Source organism: Aedes albopictus, chromosome 1 (genome assembly GCF_035046485.1).
Source record: "Aedes albopictus strain Foshan chromosome 1, AalbF5, whole genome shotgun sequence".
NCBI lineage: Eukaryota > Metazoa > Arthropoda > Insecta > Diptera > Culicidae > Aedes > Aedes albopictus.
In genome coordinates this window covers 260,485,117-260,505,400 of record NC_085136.1, presented here as the reverse complement: position 1 = coordinate 260,505,400, position 20,284 = coordinate 260,485,117, and the positions used below count along the sequence as shown (strand labels likewise).

The 20,284-nt window shown below is 39.3% G+C and overlaps 1 protein-coding gene across 1 annotated transcript in view; it reads right to left on the bottom strand.

The window, feature by feature from the left end:
• LOC115269359 (uncharacterized) overlaps positions 1-20,284 on the bottom strand; it is a 763,799-nt gene that overhangs the window by 505,231 nt on the left and 238,284 nt on the right. The window contains exon 3 of the mRNA XM_062846706.1: positions 2,728-2,968. Coding sequence (XP_062702690.1) covers positions 2,728-2,968 — 241 coding nt within the window. The remainder of the gene's footprint in view (positions 1-2,727; positions 2,969-20,284) is intronic.

Sequence of the window (20,284 nt, the reverse complement as noted above, 5' to 3'; positions counted from 1 at the left end):
TTAATGGAGTTGTGGATAACGATCATCAGAGATCGAAAATCATATTGATGAACAGTAGAGCTCCAACAAATGTATTCAAAATCTTTATAACTCTATGTGTCGTTAAGTAGAAATGTGGTCTACGAAATCGCATGAATAACATACAATAAAATATAAGTTTTTGAAAAAATATATAAAAGGTTTCACTCAAGAGCGTAAATTGTTCGTTTCATAAAATGGCGATTAAAATAACCAAAGGATGCCTTGGTTATCACGTTGTTGACGCGAGGAATATTTAACGTAGCGTTTTACGCCGTTTAGTGAATTCTTTTTATATTTTATAGATGACAGCTGCTTTGAACTGTAGCGATGTGCGTGTAAAGGAAAAACGCGTACATGTCGATGAATTTATGTCACTATATCAGGCCAAATATGTCTAAAGGTCCAATCTGCAGAAGAGAGGCTCTCTTTGGATTCTCTCTCTTTCGTTAATATATCAGTTGTTTATTTGTATTTTGATTGCCTCCTTGCATTGAACGATGGTCAAAACAATCGTCTTTTGATTTGTACTGCAAAAATAGTTGAAAAGTGTACCATTACATTGCAATAATTGAAAGAGAAAGTAAATAAAGAGAGCCTCTCAAATGCAGATAGGACCTATTGAAATGTTCGGCCTGATATATTGAAACTACGATTAAAGTCGTCAATCAGACGCACCAACTTGGTCAAATTATTGGACAAAGCCTGATTTTTTTTGTATGGGAAAATTGAAAAATCGTTAAATGTTGGGGGGGGGGGCAAAACCATGCTTGCCCCCCCCCCCCCTAAGGTGGCGCCTATGTCGTGAATAGATTGCTTCCAAGCTTTTTGAGCAATTCTAACGATTAAGAATGTATCGAAGAAACGACCAGTTTCCAACCGATGAGCAATGGTTTGTAGTTATTGTTACATGTTTTTCACAATTCAAGACCAACACCATTTTCACCGCATCGACGCATCAAGCGCAAACATCAAGCTTTCTGATAGTGGTGGTGAGATGCGTGGGTGGATGCCAGAAGGCCTCAAGTCGACTGAAACGTGTTTGTTTACGCAATGTTGATGCGACCTTTTCAATTGTTGGTCTTGAATTGTTTTTTTTTTTTGCTTTTATTTTTATGGTTAAAAGAGTTAGTTGTATTTGGTGAAGCAACACCATCTTAAACAATCGGGATGTGTGTCTAAGTAAATAAAGGCATAATCATTCTTAGTCATCACTCCCCTCTCCTTCAGCTCAATGTTTTTTAACTGAAACACCCATCTTGTTGTGATTTTCTATCAAAAAATATAATAATATTGAAAAAATAAAAATAAAAAAATGTCAGACAGTGACCATTACGTTATCAATCAACCCCCCCCCCCCCATATTCCGCTCCCCTCCCCCTATCACCACGTGCCTAAGTGAAGGCCTCTTACTAGAATGAGGATTACCTGAAGTCAATTTGAATTATGCGAAAATTAAATATAAACTTCAAACAATATCACTTCCTACGCAACCATGCGGCTCCATTGTGACCTGATAGAAAAAAAAATGTTTCGTGCTTAGCGCAAAAATGCGCAAACAGTGGCCTATATAGTAAAAAACTAGACAAAATTGCACGTCAGACCCAGGATACGGCGTCGTATGTAAAAAGTATGTATGTAGAAGTATTGTGTCAAAATTTCATTCAATTTGATCTAACCGTTAAAAAGTTTTAGCCATATATGTAGCATTATGTCGCAATATGCAGATGTGGTTTTTGGTATAGTGACATTCAAACTGCTCTAACTTTTAAAATGTTCAACCAAAATGGCTGAAATTTTCACTGAAAACAGTTTAACACAACAATTTTACACTGTCAAAGTTTCATAAAAATCGGGATAGTGTTGTCAATTCTACAGTCAAAATAGTGCACACTGATTTTAAAATGTTAAAAAGTGCCCAAAATTTGAAAAACGCGTTTTTTTGTTTGAGTTGTTAAACAAAAGTACTGAACCGATAATAATAAAATTTTCACCACTTATTTTGCCTTACTTAGAGAACCTATAGTCGAATTTTCAGACGTTTTCATGAGCTAACAACAAAGTTATAGCCTAAACAAATTTTAAAATGGACGCCCAAAATTTCCAAAATCACATTTTATTGTCTCGACAATATTTGCGCCAATACTGAACCGATTGTAATGAAATTTTTAGGGTGTTAACTACACATAATATGCTATTTTTGGTTAAAAAATCAGCTATTTTTGTGAACGCAATCAAAAGTTTTACATTATTTAGTGTGTCTCATTTTTTTCGAGTCCTACAAGACTCAATTTTTGACCAAATGACTTGAAAATTTGGGGTTTTCTTAGCTGAAGTATCTATTATGGAAGAAAACTATTAGAAAAATAAAAAATTGAAGTCGATTTTTGAGGTTTTGTCCGGCTTCCGGCCACTGTGCAACGATGGGAAACGCAGTATTATGGAGTCCCAAAAAAGAATTCATGAAATCTACAATTTTATGTTGCAAATTTTGTTTGCCCACTTTCCACCACGAAAACAACTTATTCACATTAGGTATTCAGTCTGTTCGCTTGTTTTCTCGTTTCGCACTTTACTGATTCGCATCCTCACCCCTATGTTCCATGACCCAAGAAAGCAAGCAATAAAAAAGCGCAATAACATTTCACACAATAAAATCGCCCCAATCGCCCAAACAACGGGTAATGGCAATAAACAAATTCAACTCACCATCCTCGCCTCCGATCGTCCTGCATCCAGCCCCTGCCTTCGGTGACGGCGGGCTGGAAAAGCTCCCGCTGCTGACGCAGTCCAGCAATCCGTCCAGGCTGATGGCATCCGTGGAGACGCTCAGATTGTTGCCAATGACAAGGTGTTGCTGCTGCTGCGGTTGCTGCAATCGGGAGGCACCTCCTCTGGTCATGTCACGTACCTCCCCCGATGGGTGATGGTGATGTGTTCCGAGTAACAGCTGTTCCGGGGCGTTCCGGGTGACGAACCGCACGCACCAAATTGAGAAACGAAAACAATAACAGAAAAGTTAATTAATTCGGTCCGCAGCCAGTCAGCACCAGCGCTGAAGTGAAGCGTGAATGTGCACATGGTGATGGTGGTGGCGGCGAAATCACGCCTGCACGCACGAATCAAGAACGCATTATCATGGCAGGGATTGAAAGGGATAATGAACGCGAGGCGAGCGCCAGGGATGGAAATCGGCGAACATTGGTAGATGCGATTGCACTTATTGTTAAAATAATACAATTTCTTATCACTATTGAATTTCAGGGGCGTTACAGCGAGTTTTGGTGTCTTACAGGTGATTTCAAGGGCGCTCTAGGACGTTTAACCCTTTGGAGACGGTATTTTCGCCATTCTGAATGCAGCCTCGCTTATCTAGAACACGTTTGTTTAGGTCGTTTTTCATGGCTGGGCTAATGTGACTCATCCGTCTCCAAAGGGTTAGTGGACGTTCAAGAACTTCCAGGAATGTTCCAGGGCGTTTCATGGGCGATTCAGGAGTTTTCAATGAGCTTTAGGGGCGTTCTAGGGCTTTACAATGGTTTTCAAGGGTTCCAGGGGATTTCAGGAACGTTGCAGCGGTTTGCAATAAATTTTAGGGGCGTTCTAGGGGGTTTCATGGGGCGTTCCAGAGGTTTTCAAGGGACTTTAGGGTTTCAAAAGATTTCTTGGTTGTTCCAGGGGTTATCATTGAGTATCGTGGGCGATTTCAGGGACGTTTAAGCGCTTTTCAAAGGGTTCCAATGCGTTTTAGAGGTTTTCAAGGGGTTTTAAGGGTTTTTAGAGGCGTTCTATGGGATTTCAGCGACGTTCCAGAGACTTCAAGGGCGTTCCAGGTTTTTTTTTGTTCCAGAGGTTTCAGTGGTATTCCAGCGGTTTCAAAAAGGCTTCATGGGTGTCACAGAGGTTTTAGAGGGGTTTCAGGTGTGTTACAGGGCGTTTCTAGCGCAATACAAATGTTTTCAAGGGGTTTCAGGGGCGTCTTAGTGGATTTCAGCGATGTTCCTGGGACTTCAGGAGTGTTCCAGGGAGTTTCAGGAGCAGTACAGGGATTACAAAGGGGTTTCATTGGTGTTACAGAGGTTTTTATGGAGTTTCAGGGGTGTTCAACTTCTTAGGCATTCCAGGGGTTTTAGGGGTTTTCAGACAATCCAGAGAATTTCAGGCGCGTTTTAGCGGTTTGAAGAGGGTTTAAGGTGTGTTACCTGTTTCAGGAGCATTCCAAGGGTTTTCAAGGCGCTCAAGGGATTTAAGGGGATTTCAACAACGTTCCAGGAGGATTCTGAGGCGTTCTAGGGGGTTTCAGAGACCTTCCAGTGGTTTTCAAGGAGTTTTAAGAGCGTTCCAACATTTTCAAATCAGTTTCAGGGATGTTACAGACTTCCAGAGGTTTTCGAGTAGTTTCGCGGGTGTTTCAAGGGGGTTCATGTGCGTTACAGGGGGTTTTAGGAGATTTAAAGATCGTTCCAGAGCGTTCCAAGGATTTCCACGGGTTTTCAGTGCATTATAGAGGATTTCAGTAACGTTCCAGGGACTTCAGGAGTATTCCAGATTTATCTGCACTGTTCAGAATTTTGAGCTTCCATACACATCAAATGAAATACAGATTTTTGAGCTACAGGGGCCATTTTGCTTTTGTATGGGATACAGCTTTTTCCCCCAAATTTTGTATAAAATACAGATTTTAGAAAAGAGTGATACTGATTTTTCAAAACATCATCTGACATCCCTGCACGGGAGTTACAGAGGGTTTCAAGAGGTTTCAGAGGCGTTACATAGAACTATTATAAGCTTTAATTGGCTTTTTTCGGAGATATGAATACTACTCGAAGTAAGAGGTGGTAAGGAAAGTAATGGAAGAATACGGTGGATAGATACGCAAGCGAGAGATAAGAGAAATTGAACAGAAATTGAAATTAACAGAGGGCCATTGTTGAACAACTCAATCACAACGACGATCCTTTTGCCTTGCGCCCTCGTGTTGGACGGCTAGGTAATAGTAGTGAGATGAATAATACTATTCCTAGACAGACTACAGAGAATTGCAGGGGAGTTTAAGGGATTTTCATAGGGTTCCAGGGTTGTTACAGGGGGATTCATTGTGTTTCAGGGGCGTGCCAGAGGGCTTAGGGGGCGTTCTAGGAGTGTTCAAGGTCTTTCAGGGGTTTTCCAGAGCCTTTCATGGGTTTTCTGGCATTCCAAGGGATTTCAGAGGAGTAATGCGGTTTGTAAAGGATTTCCGGTGTGTTCCATGGCGTTTCAGGAGTTTCAGGAGCGTCCAAGTGATTCAAAGGGGTTTTAGGGGCGTTACAGAGGTTTGCAAGGGATTTCAGAGTCGTTTCACTTGATTTTAAGGGTGTTCAATGGGTTTTCAAAGGCGTTTCTGGGGTTATCTTTGGTTTTATGGGCCTTTCAGGATTGTTCGAGGGCATTTCAGGGGTTTTCAAGGGGTATAAGTCAGGGCTTTAAGGGAGACTTAGTTCACGAGAACAGGTCTTGCTCAAGGGTGCTCAAAATGGGGCCTAGGGGGTTTCCAGAAAGTTCTTAGAGAGCCCAAAAAACCGGATTCCAATGGGCTTTAGGGCGTTTTAGGGGGTTGTTTCGGAGGATTTCGGAAGCTTTTAAAGGGTGTTCCGACAGGCGTTTCAATTGGATAACGGGGATTTCAGGGACGTTTCAAGGTGCTTTGAGGGCGGTTCAGGAGGGGGTTTCAGGAACCTTTGAAGCGCGTTAGAAGGGATTTCAAGGGCGTTTCAGACAGTTTTAACCCTTATGTGGCCGACAGGGTACACGGGTACCCAGCGCCCATTTAAAAAGCACGGTGTAGAAAAAAGCAAAAAGTTTGTCGGACACATAACGGTTAAATGGTTTCAGGAACGTATTGAGGGCGTTTCGAAATGTTTTAGGGGCGTTTAATAGAATTTCCGTGGCGATTTAAGGGATTTTCAGGTACGTTTCGTGAGGTTTCACAGAGACATTTCAAATTGATTACGGGGAATTCGAGGGCGTTTCAATAGAACAGATCCCATAATTATGGGTTTCAGGAACCTTTCAAAAGTGATTCTATGAGATTATGGAGGTTTCGATGGCGTTCCAGGGATTTTCTGGAGGGGGAGGTTGTCAGGAGTTTACGGGCATTCAGGGGTATTTCAAAGGGATCACAGGGATTTTGGGAGCGGTTCTATAGTGTGAAGACTCACTGAATGCTCCTGAGACCCTCAGAAACGCCCTGGGACAATCCTTAGCGTATCCCCTATATGTGCCCTCTGAAACTCCCTGGGATCCCTTCAAAATGCCTCTGAGACCCCCTGAAACGCCCCCGAGACATATTGAAGCGCCCAGCGTGTGAAACGTGTGAAAAATTAGCGTAGTTAAAATTTACAAATAAAAACTTTTTTTTTAAACTCCTGAAACCCCGTAGAGACCCTTGAAACGCTCTTGAGACGTCAAGGTACTCCTTGAAGCTGTCTAAAACATCCCTGACACCTTCTGCAACGCTTCTTAGATCCTCTCAAGCGCCCCTAAAACCCCAGGATGCGCTTGAGACTCTCTTCAAGCGCCCTGAGTTACCCTGAAAGACTCCTTAAGGCTCCCCGAAACGCCCCTGCGCGGACGTCTCGGTAACCCCGTAACCCCCTTTTAAACTCTGGGGGCCCTTAAAATTTCCCTGAGACTACCGCGTTCACTTGAAACCCCTTTAAACGCCCTTATGACCTCCTGGTACCTCTTGAAACGCCCCTCAAAGCCCTTGAAGCGCTCATTACTCAGGAACTCCTCTGGAATCCCGTGAGATCACTTGCAGCATCTCTGAAACCTTCTGCACTTCCTCTGAGATCCCCTGAAACACCCTGTATCGACTCTGAGACATCCTGCTACCCCCAGAAACTCCTTGGGATCCTCTTAAAACGCCTCTTAGACCTCCTCCAGAAAACTCTTTGGGCCCCTTGAAATGCCCCTGAGATCTCCTGGTATCTCGCTGAAGCCACTTCGGGGCCTCCTGAAACGCCCCTGCCACCTCACTTTGCTGAAATTATTATTAGTTTTTCCTCCCAAAGTTCCTTGTCAGGTTCCTCAAGGAAATCCTTCCGGAATCCCTGCGGAGTTTCTTTTTCTGGAATCTTAGAAAGTGCTTCTAGGTGACTCCTAGAGGAATTTCTGGAGAAATCTCATAAGAAATTCCACAAAAAATTCTAGTTGGAACTCCAAGAGGAATTAAAAAATGATCTGGTGGATGAATCCCAGAAGAAATTTCTAGAGAAATCTTAGAATAAACTCAATGAACATTCTAGGAAAATCTCAGCACAAATATTTTGAGAAACTCCAGGAGAAATCCTAAGAAATTATGCGAAATTTTAGGTGAACCTTCTTGAACAGTTTCAGAAAAACAAATAATTAGGACAGATCGATTTTTTGTGCATTCCAGAAAAAAGACCACAAAAAATGTAAAAAAAACTTGAAAAGACATTCGACAGGAATCCCACAGAAAGATTTCCAGAAAATATAAATTCAGAAGGAACTCTATCATAGATGTCTGCAAAAACAAAAGCTTTAAGAAATCTGAAAATGAATCCTTGATAGATCTCAGAATAACTTTTTGGAGGAATCCCAGAAAAAAACCCGTGTAAAAAATCCGGAAGAAACTCTTGAAAACCCATTTAGGATATACTTTAAAAGTAATATCATGAAGAACGCATTGAGGAATCTCCAAATGACATCCTGCAAGAATTCCAGAAAAAAATAAAATGCAAGAACCACTGAAACAAACATCACAGAAGGATCTTCAGGAGGAATCTCAAAAGGAACTTATTGAGAAATCCCACAAAAAAAATCGGGGAGGAATCCTTGGAACTCCTGAACAACCTTCAGCAGGATCTCAAGGAAAAACGGTAGAAGAAAGTCAAAGAGAAACCCCGGAAGAAACCCCTTAAAGGTCATCAGAACAATATTTTAGAGACATACCTGGACAAATTCGTGAAAGAAATCAACCGGAATATCTTGAGGAATCCAAAAGGAAATTGTTGTAGAAACTTCTAGAGAAATGTCTAAAGAAATTACAGAAGAAATTTTTGAAAAAAAAAGCATGGAAAGAAATGTAGGAGAATTGCCAGAAAAAAGTAAAAATCCGAGAAAGAGTTCCATAAAAATTCTCAGAAGGACTTGCTGAAAAAATATCAATTCCTAAACAAATCTGTAAGAAATACCGGAAAAAACTACTGGAAGAATTATAAATTTCTGCTGGGAATGGAACCAGATGGAACTCCTGGAGAAATCCCAGAAAGAACTGCTTGGGAAAAATTCGAAGGTTCTCTTTGGTATTCCTCCGGCAATTAAGCTCTTGGGCCATTCATTTGGAAAATGCGCAGGCAATTGAAATAGGAATTTCTCCCACAATTGCTTGCAGCGTATTCCTCAGGAATTCTTTTGGAAACCTGTTTATAAATGCCTTCGATCATTATTTTTATCAGACAATTTCTTTGTAAATTCCGGAATCCCAATCGAAATTTTAAAGGAATATGCAATGGAATTCCAGAAAGTATTGCCGATTCCCAAAAAAATTTTTGAAGGAATTTCAAAACACATTACCCAAGAAGATCCCAATTTTCGAAAAGCAATTTCCGAACAAAACTATTTTTCAAAGAAATTCTCGAAAAAAAAAATCTCAAAGAAATTTGTCAGACAGAATCTCAATGAGATTGTCGAAAAAATCTTAGAAAGAATTTCAAAAGAAATTTTCGTTTGCATTTTCAAAGAAATAATCAAGAGTTTCAAAATGAAATGCTTAAGTAATTTTCATAGCAATTTCCGATAATTTATCCGAAGTAGTTACCGAATAATGGGGTCTCCAGTTAGCCTAGTGGTTAAGGCTATGAATGGCCAATCCGGAGTTCGATTCCCGTTCCGGTCGGGAAAATTTTCTCGACTCCCTGGGCATAGTGTATCATTGTACTTGCCTCACAATATACAAATTCATGCAATGGCAGGCAAAGAAAGCCCTTCAATTAATAACTGTGGAAGTGCTCAAAGAACACTAAGTGGAAGAGAGGCAGGCCAAGTCCCAGTGGGGACATAGAGCCACAAAGAAGAAGAAGAAGATTCAAAGAAGGAAAAATCTTTGATAAAATATTGGCAGTTTCAACGCCAACTAATCCCTGAATGCCAAAACAAGAAAAAATAGCCTATGATTAAAAAAAAAGGAAATATTTCTGTTGATCATATTGGTAATTGCAATGTCAAAAACTTCATCTGAATTCTTTTGATCCTAATTCGGCCAAACGACCCATTCGGCCAGAAGGCATTCGGCCAAATGGCGTTCGGCCAAACGATACTCGACTAAATGACCGTACAGCCACTGAAACTCCTGGAACCCCCAGAGACTCCTGAAACATTACTACTCAAACGCCCCTGAGACCCTCTGAAGCACGTCGGAGACCTCCTGAATCACAGAATTTTAATAAAAGGAGCGATTGTTCGAACTTTTTATTGATACACAGTAATCTTTTTGGTAAAGTTGCTTTAATTATATTGTAAATCACAGGTTCCCAACCGGTGGTCCGCGGCCCCCTGGGGGGCCGTGAAGCCAGTTCAGGGGTGCCGCGATGTTACCAAAAATAATTTTTAAATTTTTATTCTATTTAGTGAAAATTATACCAATTTTAAATTTTGTATACCGCAACCCCCAAAAGCCAAAATTTAAGGAACAAATTTTCAGTAGAAAACCCCTTCAGAAGAAAAATTTTTCGGCTACGCCGCATTTTTTTCAGCTACGACTCAAATTGAATGTACATGACATCATTGTTTACGAAATGAGAGTGTCGAATAAAAAAAACTCATCATTGATCGTCGAAAATCCCTCCCATAGTAAATTTTTGGCTACGTCACTGTACCCGGTTTTGTTCATTTAATTCATTTATTTTTTTCTAAAAATTTTCATTGGGCCCCGGATGTTTTCACAATTCCTGAAGAGGGTCGCCACGTCAAAAAGGTTGGGAACCCCTGTTGTAAATAGACCATCATGATTTAGTATTTAATTCGTTCGTTGTATACATTTAGGCGTCTCTTCCTTATGTTTAGCTTATCAAACCATTCGAAAAACGTTTAATCACTAATTATTCAATCATCACACATTTTGTTATGATTAAACGCCTATAAAGTATGCATTTAGCACCTGTAAATATACAATGAATGGATCAAATATTTGATTTTACAATATTGCCCATGTTATATGACTAAAACAAAAGCGACCCTGAAACCCTTGAAACTTCCCAAAGACCTCTTTTTACCTCCCTGAATCGCTCCAGGGACCTCCAGGTACCCACTGAAACCCCCTAAAACGCCCTGAGACGAGACCACTGAAGTGCCCCTGGAACCCACCTGAAACCCCCTGGCACTCTCTGAAATGCTCTTGAGCCCTTTGAAATGCTCTTGAGATCCGTGGGGTGTGCTGAAACATCCCAGACACTTCACTGAGGCCTCAGTGAGACCCTTTGAAACGCCCTTAAGACATCCTGAGAGTCCCTGAAACCCCTGAAACTCCGCAGAGACATCCAGGTACCGTCTTAAACGTCCCTGAGACCCCTCGAAGCGCCCCTGAGTTCCCTGAATCTCCCATGATACCTCTTGAAACTCCATTGTCCCGGAATCCACTGAAACCATCTAGGACCACTTTAAACGTCTCTATGACCTGGTACCACCTGAAACTCACTGTACGCCCTGGAAAGCTCCTGACACCCCCCGGACGTTCCTCTGGAAACCCCCTTAAATGCTCCTGAGACGCTTCTATAGCCCATGAAACACTTTTAAACGCCTCCAAGACCTCATAGTACCCCCAAAAACTCCCTGGAATCACCTGAAACGCTCCTGGGACCCTCTGGAACTCCCCTGAAACCCCCTGAGACCTCATAAGGCGCCTCAGAAGCTCTGTGGAACACCCTGTGATCCCATGGAACAATACTGAAACCCCCTGCAGCGCCTTTGAGGCCACATGTTACCCACTGAAACTCTCTGGTCCTGGTATCCAACTTCAGCTCCATGGGATCTCTTGAAACGCCTCTGCAGCATCCCTTTGCTGTTTCCTACCTAGAAAAGCCCCCTGGACGCCGTTGAATAGTTCTCCCTCTTTTTATGCAGGGTATAAAAAAGGTATAAGACTGACAAAAAATAGATTCTCTCCTATGTTGGACTTTTTTTTCTGGAATTTTATTGAAGCTCTTCTGTTATTTATTTGTATTTTTCTTTCAAAAAACCTAAGGAGACGGTTTCGGCGATTCTTCTGGGAAATGTCTCGGGAATTCCTTCGGAAAATCCTTTTAATATCTGTTCGAAATATGATTAGGAAACGTTTTGGTAAATCCTTGGGCCATGCATTTGAAATTTTCACAGGCAATTTGATTGGAAATTTTTGTACGTAAATTTCTTCGATAATTTTTTTTTTGAAAATTTCTTTGGCAATTGTTTATGCATTTTTTTTGAAAACTCAGGAATAACCTATCGAAATTGAAGAAGGTATTTGCAATGGGAAAAGAATTTTTCTAAACAATTTCTAAAAAAGAACCGCTGAGAAAATATCCAAGGGAATTCCTGAACAAATTACTTAAACATGTCCAGCGAATTAGCCAAATAAATTTCAAAAAAAAAAAATGCTGAAAAATTTCCAAAAGAATTTACAAATACAAAGCCTGAACTACTAGGCTTAGTGTTCTATAAATTATTCAAAGAAATTCTCGAAAGAAAAATTCGGAATTACCGAAGAAGATTCCATATGATTTGCCGAAAACATTCCAAACTACGGTTGGAATTTCCCAAATAGGGTACTGAGAAATCCCCAAAATAAGAAATACTTTTATATATTTTTTCCATCGACAGTTTTTTCGAAAATCCCTTCAGTAAATCCTGTGAATATTCAAACGGTAGTTTCTGAGGATTTTTTTCGGCAATTTCTTTGGAAAATCCTTCTTCAGTTTCTTTGAAAATTCTTGTGGCAATTTCTTAGAGAAATTCTTGTGAAATACCTTCCAATTTCAGAAAATTCCTATGGAAACTGATTTGGAAATTATTTTGGAATTTATTTGGAAATTTCTCGGGCAATTTCTTGGAAAATTCAGGATTACTCAATCGGAACTACTGAAGGAATTTGCAATAGAATTCCAGAAAGAATGACCAATTTCCAAGAGATTTTCTGAAGGAATTGCAAAAGAAATTGCCTAAGAAGTTCCCAAATTGAATGGCCGAAAAAACGCTGAAAATTTTAAAAAAACTGCAGAAGGAATTCCTAAAGAAAAAAAATGTAGAACAGGAAGAGGTCAAACCAATTTCCAAAAAAATATCGAAAAAAATCCAAATGAGCTGCTAAAGACATTTCCAAAGGGCAGACATTTTCAAAGAATTCTCAAACCAAAAGTGTTTTGGGAGGAATTTCGCAAAAAAAAATTCGATATAAATATTCCTATGAATTTTCAAAGATATAACCGAATAAGATAATAATAAGGGGTCTCCAGTTGGCCTAGTCTAAGGCTATGGATCGCCAATCCGGAGACGGTGGGTTCGATTCCCGTTCCGGTCGGGAAACTTTTCTCGACTCCCTAAGCATAGTGTATCATTGTGCTTGCCTCACAATATACAAATTCATGCAATGGCAGGCAAAGAAAGCCCTCCAATCAATAACTGTGGAAGTGCTCAAAGAACACTAAGTTGAAGCGAGGCAGGCCAAGTCCCAGTGGGGATGCAGAGCCATACAGAAGAAGAAGAAGAACCGAATAAGATTCCAAATGAATTGCCTAAGAAACTTTCAAAGCATTTACCAAATAAATTCGAAGGAACATTCTAAAACGTTGCTTGTGAAATTCTCAAAATATTAGGTGAAGAATTCCCTAAACTAGTTTCCTAACAAAGTTCCAAAGACATTTCCACAAGATTGTTAGAAGCATTACAGAGTATTTTTTCTATATGGGCGTTTGAATGTATTGCTGGTTTTTCACCCGAGAGTTTGCTTTATGATGAGCAATGTCCATCACTGTCGAGCACACATGCTGCGAATATCGAGTGTTTGATTGAACGTACGGACGACGCTTACCGCATCGCGCCCTGATTTTAATTAAAATATATACTGGAATCCCGTTGAGGAAACGATTACGCCACAGGTGTGAAACAGTGTTAAACAAGGATTGAGGTCAGAGTTAATGGAATTTCAAATTGGAAATAAAATGTTGTCATTGATCTGTGAAGGCCGATAAACCCGAAGCGGTCAACGCACTCAAAAGCAATGAAGAGAAATCCCAGTAATAAATATTTGAGTGATCTCATACTGATTTTCTGGAGGAATCGCGGAAGAAAATTCTGGAAGGATTCCTTTGAAAATCTCAGAAGGATTTTTAATGATTTCTTCTGAGATTCCTTCTGGAGCTATTATAGTGGTTCTTTGTGGGTTTTCAGCAATTGCTTCTAATATTTCTTCAAATATTTATCCTGGGATTTTTTTAAGAAGGTGCTACAACTACTTCTAGAGTTTATTCTCAAATATTTCCAAGAATTTCTTCCGTAATTCTGGGATTCATAAATTTCATTTGGAATCCTCAAGAAATTCTCCCTCAGATTCTTCAAAGAACTCCTTCTGCGATCCTTCAACAAGTTTTTTCGGAGATTTTCCTTAGAGATACCTTTGAAATTCTTTTAGTAGAAGATAATTTCGGAATCTTAGAAGGGTCTACAGGATGAATACACGAAGGATTTCCTAGAAAAAAGTTCAAAAAGTAATAGAAACTCCAGTAGAAAACCCAGCAGAAAACTCAAAGTGATCTCCTTGATCGATGGCGATCTTTCTGGAGAAATCCCACACAAAAAGGGTTAAGGAATTGTAAGCATTGAGACATCTCAAAGATAACTGATTGAGAAATGTCAGAATAAAGCTTTTGAAGAGATCCCTAATGAAGTGTCTTTAGGAATCTCAGAAGGAATTCTTAAAAAAAAAACAAACAAACAAATCAGATCCAAGATAAGGAAGAATGCCATAAGCTGGAACTGGTAGACTTCCAGACGAATCTCCAAGTGTAGGAGAATCTCCCTGAATAAACTCCTCGAGGGATCCCAGCAGAAAAGCTTTGAAGATTCAAAAATTTCTTTAAGGACCCCACGGGAATTTCTGTACTGACTTTTACAAAACATCAATATTGGGAATATTCGTAAATTTTCTTCGGAAGTTCCATTAAGTACTCTTACAAAAAAATCTCAATAGTTTTTTTTAGAAAATCCAGCAGGACTGCTCCAGAAATTTCTGAATAAGTTCCATCTGATGTCCTTCAAGATTTCGTTCAGAAATTCTTCGAAAGATTTCTCCAGATTGTTTTAAAAATTCGCTTAGAAAACCATTTGCGGATTTTACCAAAATATCCTCCAGTGATTCCACCAGAAAGCCTTCCTTGAAATCTGTAAGAAATTCTGCCAGGGATTCCTTTCAAAATTTCTCTGAGAATTTCTTTAAGAATTATTCCAAAGATTTCTTTAATAAATCCATAGAATCATTCATGAATTCGTTTGAAGTTCCTTAAAGTTTTATTCAGCAACTAGGATCTGCAAAATCAAGGAAATTTTTTTATAAATCCTTCCATGGATTCCTTCTGAAGTTATTCCATGTATTTCTTTTCCTCCAGGGAATTGTTTCAGTAATTTTTTTCACAGATTTTTTCCGAGAGTTCTCCAGGGGTTCTTTTATGAAATCATCCATGCATTGCTACAGAAATACTTCTAGAGTTCCATGAGTTTCCTCATATATTTCTCCATGAACTTTTTTAAGAAATATCTCTTGAGATTTTTTGGAAAATCTAAAGTACTGAATTCTTTCAGAATTTTCGCAAAGGATTTCCTTACAACATTTTTTAAACTCTCCTTCAAAAATTCTTCCAAGGATTCCTTATGATAATTCTTAAAGGATTCCTTTAGATAACTTTCCAGAGATTCATAAAAAAAAATCACAAGGATTTATAGACAAAAAAAACCAGGGATTCTTTAAGAAATTTTTCCAGAAATTCCTTAAGAAACTTTTCTATGGATTTCTTCTAAAATTGCACATGGATGTCTCCATAAATTACTCCAGGAATTCATTCTTTAATTTCGAACATTCTTCCATGGAGTATTCAAGCAATTTTTCCAGTGCCAGAAGTTTTTCAGATATGCCCTTAAGAATTTCTTCAGAAATTTCACATAGAATTCATTTTGGAAGTTTTTCATGAATTTCTTCTAAAATTTCTCCTTGGATTACTTCGAAAATTATTTCAGGGTATCCTTTAGAAAATCTTTCTGAAATAATGAAGTTTCTCCAGAAATCTAACAGTCTTATATTTTGTGTCTCCGCATTCAGAAGTTTTTTAAATAGTTTTTCAGAAATTGCTTCAGTCAGCGATTTTTTTCTTCAGAAAATATGCCGGTGATTCCTTCAAGAATTCGTTCAATTTCCTTCATGATGTCGTCCCTAGATTTCCTTGGGAAATTTTCCAGGGATTCCATTGAAACTATCCGCAAGAAATTTTCAAAGAGTTACTTCAGGGATCCATCCAGAAAAACAAGCAAGAATTCTTCCAGGGATTCTTGCATTACTACTTTAAATTATTCTAGCCAGAATTTCTCAAAAGATTGCTGTAGAAATTCACAGAGATTCTTTCAGGAGCTCCAGTATTATTCCTCCGTATAATGCCCCAGAAAACCAGCAAGCATACCTCTAGGATTGTTTCCACGGATTCAGAACTTACTCCAGAAATATTGTCTAGGAATTTCTACATCGATGCCATTGGAAAAATCTCAGATTTTTCGGAAACCTCCAGCTTTAAGGAAATCCTCCAAGTACTTTATTGAAGGATTTTTCCAGAAACTCATCTAAATTTTCTCAAAAAAATTTTCTTGGAGTTCCACCAAGCGTTTCCCAAGAAGTATCCCCTGGGATTCCTCGAAGAATTTCTTCAGAAATTCCTTCAGAGATTCCTTGGGGAATTTCATTTTTTTTATTTCTGTGTACTATTGCTAACTCTGCAATCCTTCAGGGATTTATTTAGTAATTCCTCCATGGATTCCTTCTAGAATTTCTTCAGGGATTTTTTTCAAAAATGTCTACAAGGACTCGTTCAGTTTTTTGAGGATTTCTAAAGGAATTTCAGCAAGGGATTTCTTCAAAAGTTCTTCATGGTTTTTTTTCATAAAATTCCCCTTTTCAATTTTCCTGAGAATTTCCTGCGGGAAAGTTACTCCAGGAATTCCATCAGAAATTCTTTCAGAGCTTCCTGCGAAAAAAATCCTACAAATGTTATTTTTGAAATTGCTCCTACGATTCCGTCCGAAATATCGCCTGGGATTCCTGCAAAGATTCCTCCAGAGGATTTTTTCATTTTTTCCAGAAACTGCACAAAATTTACTGATTTTTTTAATTATTGCCAAAAGGAATCCCTTAAGAATTTTCTACAAACTACAGAAGATACCTACGGAGATTTCCAGAAGAAATTCTTGACCATTCCTCGGAAACGCCATGTCCGAATACCTGAAGGAATTCCCTGAGATATCTCTAAAGAAATTGCTAAAAGAATTTCATAAGAAACTTCTGGAAAAATTCTGGCAATAATTTCAAGAAAAAACTCCAGGAGGAATTTCTAAAAAAAAATCTGGAAAAATTTCTTGAAGAATTTCTGGGAGTAGTTTGCGAGGAAATCGTTGAAGAGATTTCTAACGGACACCCTTTAAGAGTTTCCGAAGAAATTCTTAGTGAAATTTTTTAAGCAATCCCCGAAAGAACTCCTTGAGCTACCCAAGGGAAAATATTTCGAAGAACTTCTTGTATTATTTCTTAAGATATAAAAGAAAGTCCTGCTAAAATGTTTGAAAACCAAAGGCTTGGAAGAATTCTTCAAGAAATCACCGAGGGAAATTATGACGGGATGATTTTTTAAAGGAATCTCCATGGGCGTAGTCAGAGGGGCGCAAAAGGAGGAGCGTGAGATATATTCAGATTTTTGCCACAGATTATTCAAAAATTAATCCGGGAATTCCTTAAACATTTTGTAAAAAAATCCTTTGGGAGTGCATCCAAGGGTTCCTTCAAATTTGTCCAGAAATTACTGCAGACATGGATTTCTTCAGATTTCTTCCAGGTATTCCAACACAAAATCTTTCTGGAATTCGATAAGACTCCTCCAAGTATTTCTTCTGTGGTGGTTCTTTCAGGAACAACTCCAGGGATTATTTTGAAAATTCCTCCAAGAATTCCTGCAGGGATTCTTCTTTGAATTCCTTCAGGAACTCCTCCAAGAATTATTCCAGGACTTTCTCCAGAAATTGTTTAGGAATTTACTTTTCTTTTGAGATTGCCTCTGGGATTCCTCATAGGGATTGTCCAGGAATTTCTCCAGGAACTACTTCTAGAACTGTTACAGGGATTCCTCCAGGAGTTCCTCCACGAACTCTTCTTAGGATTCCTTCAGGATTTCTCCAGGTATTCTTTCTGTGATTTCTTTGGATTTCAGGGATTCCTCCACGAGTTCTTCCAGGAGTTCCTCTGGGAATTCCTGCAAGAATTCCTCTAAGAATTCCTTAAGCGATTCCTCCTGGAAGTGCTCCAATGATTCTTCAAGGAATTCCTCCAGGGATTTTTTTAGGGATTTCTCCAAAAATTCCTCCAGGAATTTATTCAGTTATTCCTTCAGAAATTTGTCCAGGAATTCCTTCGATAATTTATGCAGGAGAGATTCCTGCAAGCATTCCTCTAGCGAATCCTCTTGATATTGCTCTAGGGATTCCTCCTGGAAGTGCTCCAGTGATTCTACAAGAAATTCCTCCAGGGATTCCTCTAGACATTCTTCCAAGATTTCATCCAGGAATTTCTCTAGGGACTACTCTAGGAATTCCTTCGGGAATTCATTGAAGGATTAATCAAGAATTCCTAATGGACTTTCTCCAGCAATTCCTCTAGGTAAAGACTGCCCCAGAAAGTATGGACGCACCTAGTCTTCAGTTGTCTGAGCCTGATCGATGGTTCTTGTTTCGGGCTATGTTTTGGCTGTTTCTGCATACTATAGGATTGAATATTCAAACGTTCTTTGTCACGATGATCATTGGAATTTGAAATAATATCTTTTTTTGTCTTATGCCGCTCTGTGTGAGTTAGAAGGTTTTTTCTTGTACTCAAATAACTTTATTATACGTTTATCCAAACGAGGGTCAGCAGGATCTTTATTTTTGACCCAATCTTTGCATATGCTCAAACATGTTATGCCCACCATGTTTGCTGATGGCTGCTTCCACGGTTTTCTCGCTTACTCCCTCCATACTTTGCTTATTTCCTAAGTGACCTTTCAAGCTCTGTACATCATTTGTGCACATTTTTTGGATGATGTTCCCCTGAAAGTTCGTGTAATTTGAAACAAACTGTTGGAATCGCATAAACCGCTGTAAAAATGCTGAGAGGATAGGATTACCAACAGGATGTAGTCTACAGAAAGAACTAATAATAAATAATTTTAAAATGCCAGTATTTTCTAACTGCGTCCATACTTTCTGGGGCGGTCTTTATTGATCCGGGAATTCCTCCTGGAACTTCTTCAGGAGATCTTCCAGGTGTTTCTCCAGGAGTTTCTCCAGGATTTCCTCCAGGAGTTCCTTCAGAAGTTCCATCAGGAGTTCCTTCAGGGATTCATCCATGAATTCTTTAAGGGGTTTCTCCAGGAACTCTTCCAGGAATTGCTTAAGGCATCCGTCCGGGAATTCATCCAGGAAGCGTCCCAAGAATGTTGCCAGTATTTCCTCCAGGAACTGTTTCAGCTCTTCCTTTAGAAATTCCACTGGAAATTACTAGAGCAATCCCTCCAGGGATTTCTCCAAAAATCCTCCAATGCTTCTTTCAGAAGTTCTTCCAGGAATTATTCCAGAATTTTCGCTAAGGATTCTTTCAGAAATTTCTTGAAGCATTCCCCCCAGAATTCATCTAGTGGTTTTTTGCAGGAATGCATCCAGGGATTCCTCAGGGAATTCTTCCAGGAGTTGCTACAGGATATCATCCAGGAATTTCAACAGGAATACATCCAGGTATTCAGAAATTCCCCCAAGAATTCCTCAAGGGATTTCTCCAGGAATTTCTTCAGGGATTTCGTCAGGAATTTGTCCAAAAGTTCCTCCAGGCATTCTTCCAGAGATTTATCCAGGTATTGCTGCAATGATTCCTCCAGGATATCCACCAGAGATTTCTCCAAGAATTCCTCTAGGAATTTCTTTAAGAGATTTCTTCAGAGATTTCTCCAGAGATTCCTCCCAGAATTCCTCTAGAGATACCTCCAGGAATTCCTGCAGCAATTCACCCAGGGATTCTTTCAGGAATTCTTCCAGGGTGTGCTCCCGGATTTTATCCAGGAATTTCTCCAGGGATCCCTCCAGGAATTTCTCCTGGCATTCCTTCAGAGTATCCTCCAGGGTTTCCTCCAGAAATTCCTCCAGGGATTTCCCCGGGAATTCTTCTAGGAACGACTTCAAGAATTCCTCTAATGATTATTTAGAAATTCCTCTCGGGATCTGCACAAAAATTTAACCAAGGTTCTCTATGAAAAATTCAGAAATTCTTTCAACATCTTTTCCTGGGATGCCCAAGAATTTCTCCAGGATTACCTGAAGATTTTTTTGGATAACTTCAAGGATTTCTAGAGGAATTTTTCCAGTTCCAGGGATTTTTTCTGGAATTCTTTAAGATAGTTTTAAAGGGATGCATACAGGAGCCAGGAAATTCTCCAAGAAGTCATCCAGGAATTCTTTCACTATTATCTCCAAGAAACCCTTTAGGCGTTCATCCACGGATTTGTTCAGGAATCCATCCAAGAACTCCTTCCAGAATACCCCTTGCAGTTCCTGAAAAAGAATTCCTTTAGAAATTCGTCCTGCGAATCTTTAAGAATATATCCTGAGATTCTTTTTGTTCTCCAACAAATCCTTCCAGCGGTTGTCCATTTTTTTTTCAAAAATTCCTCCAGAGAATCCTGAATTTCTGGAGTATACTTGAAGGAATTCCTTAGGAAACATCTAGAGGAATTCCACTAAAAATAGTGTATCCAGAGAGCATGCAACACCATTTTTTATGGCCATACATACATACATACATATGTACGTACATATTGTTTACCCCATCCAGAGTTCTTTTACCAGCGAAGCGCAATGGTTAAAGTTTTCACTTCCAATTGAACTGTTGCGAGGTCGAGAAACTACAACAGAACGATAAACGACTTCGGGAAAACCGTTTGGCAGAGAACATGTTTCT